At 41.4% G+C, this 6,512-nt stretch overlaps 2 protein-coding genes across 2 annotated transcripts in view; one reads left to right on the top strand and one right to left on the bottom strand.

Moving 5' to 3' along the window:
* The window catches only part of LOC112486375 (zinc finger SWIM domain-containing protein 6-like), a 42,337-nt gene extending 35,831 nt beyond the window's left edge, over nt 1–6,506 (top strand). The window contains exon 2 of the mRNA XM_025052804.1: nt 5,795–6,506. Coding sequence (XP_024908572.1) covers nt 5,795–6,159 — 365 coding nt within the window. The 3' untranslated portion in view covers nt 6,160–6,506. The remainder of the gene's footprint in view (nt 1–5,794) is intronic.
* The window catches only part of LOC103397071 (zinc finger SWIM domain-containing protein 6-like), a 13,072-nt gene continuing 12,894 nt past the window's right edge, over nt 6,335–6,512 (bottom strand). Inside the window, exon 9 of the mRNA XM_017042649.2 lies at nt 6,335–6,338. Within this exon, the coding sequence (XP_016898138.2) occupies nt 6,335–6,338 (4 nt within the window). The remainder of the gene's footprint in view (nt 6,339–6,512) is intronic.

Here is a 6,512-nt window from a genome sequence, read left to right as displayed (position 1 = left end):
GGAGACTGTGGAAGAGAGGTGAAGAATAGAGTACAGGCAGGATGGAACAGCTGGAGAAAAGTGTCAGGAGTGATCTGTGATAGAAGAGTGTCAGCTAAGGTGAAGGGAAAGGTTCACAGGATGGTGGTGAGACCAGCCATGATGTATGGTTTAGAGACACTACCAATACACAGAAGACAGGAGGTGGAGCTGGAGGTGGCAGAGGAGGTCCAAAGAGGAGATATATGGATGTAGTGAGGGAGGACATGCAGATAGTTGGAGTCAGAGTAGAAGATACAGAGAACAGGGAGAGATGGAAATCAATGATTCACTGTGGCAACCCCTGAAAAAAAGGGGACAAAGCCGAAAGAAAAAGAAGAAGAAAGTGCCAGCTTCTGCTGGTGGTCCTCTGAGGATCGGGGATGCCTGGTTTTAGGCGTTGCTTCTTTGTTTCGCTGCAGCTCATGAGGTAATTTGATTAATGTGTGAGGCTGAAGTGAATTTGTGGAGGCAAACAGGCCTTAAATATCAATTTGCACTCTCCATTCCTTCCTCTTCTCGATTTTGTTTGCTCAGTTACACTGCAGGCCTATTTGCTTTATTATATCACATTTTGCACTAAAATCAATCGCATATTCAGAGGCCTCCTCACAGATGCAGTAGGATGAGCTACGCCTTAACTGCATTATGACATATTAAATTTAGGCGACAGTCATGAACCAATTCAGCCAATAAATCTGATGAACTTTCCACTGCCAGGTCTGAATTTTCTCCATTGATTTGGAAGCCTAACTTCATTGCAGAAATGTATGTATGATGCTCAATCTAATTTACTGCATTGATTTTGGAACACTAGGCAATTTTTTGCTTGGACAAGGAAACCTTTCAGGCCCAGCCTTGATGACCAGGGATTGCTTTCATGTGGGAGGATGATCTGTGTTGTATAGGGAGCACACAAAGGCAGTATGTATGCTGAGTGGGCTGCAGGCCTTAGTTTGGGACAAATTTAAGAGTGTTGTTGAATAGACAGAAATGGTGTGAGCAGGCTTATTGGTTTATTGAACTATTTCAAAATGAGCGAAAGAGGGGGGAAATGGAGCAAAGGGCAGGACCAGGGAATGCTTTGATGAGGAGCCCCTTGCTGTGTGGGTGGTCCATGGGCCTTTGTGGGATTTGAACATATATATACATATACTCATTCTTGCTCATTCATTCACACACTGTTCTCACTGCCTTAAAACAGCACTTTGGGCAACCTCACAGAGGCCTTGTTCTAAAAATGGCTGCTATGGTTACTTTGAAAGACAACCCTGGCCTCTTGAACATGCACAGAAAAAAGCCCTGAGTACCACTTGGGGAGGAAAGCGTGGTGGACTGGGTGAGGGGGAGACTAGGGTCTTTAATAGCTTGCACATGAGACATTGAAGGTTTCATACCCACCCAACCGAGAGTCATTGAAGGTGTGTGTTTGTGTCTGTGTACCTAAACAGTAATATGCCTGTGCTTAAAAGGGCATTTTTGACGTTGGGGGCAGTTTTTGGTGCCCAGACTATTGGATGGGGAAAGGCAAAACACATTGCCTACCCATCTGTCAGAGAGTGAGACAGAAAGAGCGGTGGGAATGTTGATGAAGGGAGGGAGGAAGGGATGAAAAAGGCTCGGAAGGCAATAGAGTGAAACTGTAAAAGGTTAAAGAAACTAGTATCACAGCAGACTTTTGCTTACAAACAAGTGTTTTTACCCCAATTCTTTTATCATTCTTCTTATTCCATGTGTTTTAAATTTATAGAAAAAAACAGTTTTTGCCCCTTTAAAATTTCCCTATGGGAATAGAGTGTTAGATTTCAGTGGTTTTCATATTTGGTTTGGGTCTGAAAGCAGAAAGCTGCTAAGACACCAAAGGCCTTCCCAAACACACACACTCACATTGCCCTAAACATTCAAAGAGAATTTCTCCTAAATTCTCTTCACACTAACTCTCCAGACGACTTCCTGTTGTTCCAAAACACCTCTACTCCCTGGGAACAATGGGAAGCCTCCCAATCCACATCCTTACAGGGAACCCCGAATCCATCCACTCCTTTGATTTACATAACCCCCTGTTGTTTGCTAGACCTCAAGGATCCGTCCACTTCTTTTGTGATAACATCTACTTAGTGACAAAAGGTTCATAAACATGTCCTCCAATACTGCTGAATCATGGAGCAGCGCCACATAGTGGGGACTGCAGGCACAACCATGATACAATAACAATAATATGATTGGCCACAAGAGGCCTAACCTCTGTCTTCCATTGGCCTACAACATTTAAACACACACCCGGGAAGTCGAAAACCACTCCCCCACACAGGTATATAAGCGTAAACCACTTATGATACATTGGGAAGTTTTAGTTCTTGGATTTGTGTATTAACAACTGTTGTATGAGATTTCCTTGAGTACTTCTCCAGTCGTTTTATTTTGCTTGTTGGACCTGTTTGTTTTGGCGTTTTGTCATTAAATGAATCGACCATCTATCGGCTGTCTCATTCCTTGCCTGAGACTACCTACGAGGTGATTTCTTCAAGTTTGGTGCTGTGACTACGGGAAGAACAAATCCTCCAATTGGTTCAAATGGTCCAAATCGTTCAACTGGGCCGTGAACCGGATTGAAATATAGCAAGAATCTTTCAACGGCAAACATTTGCAGTACAAAGTGCAGCAGATTTTTGGAGCCATTAGATAAATGTGTGACTGTGTGTGCGTGTGTTGATCAGACGATTTGTCTTTCAGCTCCGTCAGCCCCACATGTTTTTGATGTTCTCTCTTTGTCTCTGCTCCCTGGACCAGGGGCCACTTTTTGAAACACTAGCTCAACAAACGTGCAAACGCTCATGTGCACTAAATGTATCAACAAGGGTTTAAAGCTTTATTGCTCATTTGTATTTGTTTACGCAGATGCATATTCTACAGCTCACCATTCTGTAACCAGCTGCACCATGTAAACCCTCTGCGTCTGTCTCTCTCATTCTCTTTTTTCTCCTACACACACACACAGCAGTGGACATATAGACTTTGATTACCACTGAAGTGCTTTCCATATTTGATCCATACCCCTCTTCTGTGGCTATTGTTAACGAACATGCATTTCCTCTGCCAGCTGGCTTTCACAGAAAAGCATATCTCCATGGCATTGTTCTTCAGTTCTGCACTGTTACATATTTGCAGCCAACACTCACTGGTTTTGCAGATATAGATAGAAATGGACTGCTTGCCTGCAGAAGGGCTTTGGAGGAGAAATAAAAGGCTGGTTTTATTTTTATATCTGACCTGAGGCTGCCTTCAATATATAGACCAAGAGTGTAACCCTGTTACCTTCTTTGCCATTCTTCTTCCTGTTTGCCTGCATTCTGACGGCACCCTGTATCCATCAAAAAGAGGGAAAGTCTGCTTTAACCCTACCTCCGCCGACCTGACTTGTGTACCCCTCGACCCATTTCCATCTATAATTTATGAAATATTCTACTCCCTCCCTTCCCTTCTTACCTAGAAAAGGCTTTGACGTGTGAGTTAATACATGCTTGATATCACAGAGACGTGCACGCTCAACTCCTTGATAAACAGACAACCCCTGGCAAAAATTATGAAATCACCAGTCTTGGAGGATGTTCATTCAGTTGTTTCATTTTGTAGAAAAAGGGAAATTGGACAAATGAACAAATGGTTTCCTCAGAATTGAGTAATTCCATAATTTTTTCCTTCTGTTTGGTCTAAAAAAGTAACTGTTACTGACTACCACATCTTTTTTTCTGGATTTCTTTGTGTTTCTTAAAGCCAGAAAGTTGCCATTTGAAATGACTTTAGTAGACTTTAGCATGTCTGTGATCTGCATTTTTCTACAAAATTAAACAACTGAGTGAACATCCTCTGAGACTGGTGATTCCATAATTCTTGCCAGGGGTTGTATTTAGGAGATGTATGTGGTTGCCTGGACCATGTGCACTTCACAGATCTCTTCTGTACACAAATGCATTCATAAGCTCTACTTCGTCTCCCACTTAACCACTCCCATTATCAATAAATGCTTGATCTCACGCTGGGAGGCCTGTGCGCGCCTCCACGTTTGTGTCTTTCATTTGCTCACCACTGTGTGTTTTAGACTCCACCCTTCTTATTCATATTCATCAACCCCACATAATGACGGGCCCTGCCTCTAGATAGCAGCCGCAACGAGATCCAACCTTATATTAAAACAAGAGGTTGGGTCATTCATTTTGTACAAACTACACTCACTGCTCACTTCCTCATCTCTTTTCTCTGTTCCTTGTTGTCAAAACTGAGATCCCTGTTCCTGCGATTCCTCTCAGGTTAATTTGCTCAGAGAGGAAAACATTGCACTACAGCTGGTGCTGATAATGCTCTCATGATAAGAAGAGCATGAGCCTTTGAACAGGTGACTGTGGCAAAGTCTGGTTCATACAATGATTCACCTGTTTTCTGTGAACTATGTATGACATGGGGAGATGTTCAAGTTATTCTTTTTCTATTCAGTAAGTAATAAGGAACAAAAAAGTTTTATCGATGTGTCCAGAAACTGAAAGTCAGTCTCTGTCTTCACTAATTTCCAGTAAAGTCAGTTATTAAATACGTATAACTAAACTAGGAGGTCAGTACTTTCACACTGTTAAAGTACATTTTAAAACCTTTTCTACTTCAATTATTTCCTGGTAATTAAGCCACACAAAATAATAATAAGCTGCCCCCACTATGCAGGTTTTCCCCCTACATTATATATTTTTTTACTCCCTTTCAAAAAGCACATGCTTTATACTATAAATTACATAATATGTACACATATAATTTCTGCAACAAAGATGTAAATGAATATAAACCAGATTGCAGCTGTTTCATACTCACAGTTTATAACACATATGTCTAACTCATGGCTCGCCTCATTATTTGAAGTGGCCCACCAGAGCTCAGCTTAGAATATGGGTGTCTTAAAATGAGTCCCCCTGACACATGAATACTGGACGATCTGTGTGTTAGTTAAATGTCTACACAAGTCTTATAATTGCCTCACTATGGAATCACGAAGAACCCGAGCAGAGACTGGTTTTGATCCATCAACCTCTAGGTTATGTGCCCAGTACGCTTCCCGCTGCACCACTCTGGTTTGACAGTCCTGTTCACATGCATGGGGGTTAATTAACAATTCTAATTCTCTTATTTACATTGGACTTTGAATTTATTTGAGTGAAGAAGATGTCGTTGCAGTCTGTCCAAATACAATGTTTCTGGTTATAGCATTGTTAGCACTAGACTGTTCAGTAAATGTAACCCTGTTTGGCCCACAATTTAGATTGTGTTTTAAATGTTGACCCCTTGAGTGATTGATCTCGACACCCCTGGTTGGAATATAAGCCACAGTATTTAAGTCGTGGGTACGTTTTGCTTAGTGATTAGCACTTGCATACTGGATTTTAGAAATGCATATGTGACTGAAAATTTCACGTCAGGAAAACAAAACAAATACTTTACCTGGATTTTATCTTAGTTCATCTCATTATTGTGCACAGGGACACCAACTCCTTCTTAATATTGTTACACAAAAATTGCAATGAAGAATGGGGGGAAAAAAAGAAAATACAGACAGAGGGCTTGGACCCTGCAGACTAAAACACATATAGACTTCTAGCGGCTAATTCTAAATGTTTATGCTTTCGTCATCTTTTCTGCATTTATTTCTTTATTTTAAAATTAGTCAAAGACTTTTAAAATGTTTTTATAAAAAAGAAGTGTTGTCTCATTTATACATTTATTTTCTGTTTTCCAGGCTTTCATCTAAGTGGCACAGTGACAGACCCCGCCACCCCCCCGTACCCGGAGCTTGTCTGCAGCGTGAGTGTCAGCTTTGACCGCTGCAAGATTACTGCGGTGACATGCACCTGCGGAAACAAAGACATCTTCTACTGTGCCCATGTAGTGGCACTCTCGCTTTACAGAGTACGGAAGCCCGAGCAGGTCAAACTGCACCTACCCATTTCAGAAACACTGTTCCAGATGAGCAGAGACCAACTGCAGAAGTTTGTCCAGTATCTGATATCAGTACACCATACAGAAGTGCTGCCAACCGCTCAGAAACTGGCAGATGAAATACTGTCTCAAAACTCAGAGATCAACCAGGTTCATGGTGAGTGAAGTCTGTGTGTGTGTGTAATGGTCAAAGTAAGTGGTCATGTTCAGGACCACAGAATGATGTAGATTTGTGTGCGGCAGTGTGTTTTTCTGTCTGCACATGCATACAGTTGAACCCAGAAGTTTACATACACTGTATAAAAAGAGACACAATCCTCTTTTGAAAATTCAGATGTAATTATCTAGGAACCACCAGTGCACAATTTGAAAGAAGAAACGCAAACAAGAGTTGTATTTTTGTGTAAGAAAGAAAACTCCTTAGGTCCAAGAGTTTTTAAAATTTTACATGCATAAAAAGGTTAACACAATAAAGTAAAGGGGAAACCCACAAGACATATTATTGTCCTCTTAAAATC

Source organism: Cynoglossus semilaevis, chromosome W, assembly GCF_000523025.1.
Source record: "Cynoglossus semilaevis isolate Cse_v1.0 chromosome W, Cse_v1.0, whole genome shotgun sequence".
NCBI lineage: Eukaryota > Metazoa > Chordata > Actinopteri > Pleuronectiformes > Cynoglossidae > Cynoglossus > Cynoglossus semilaevis.
This window is presented reverse-complemented; position numbering and strand designations above follow the sequence as displayed.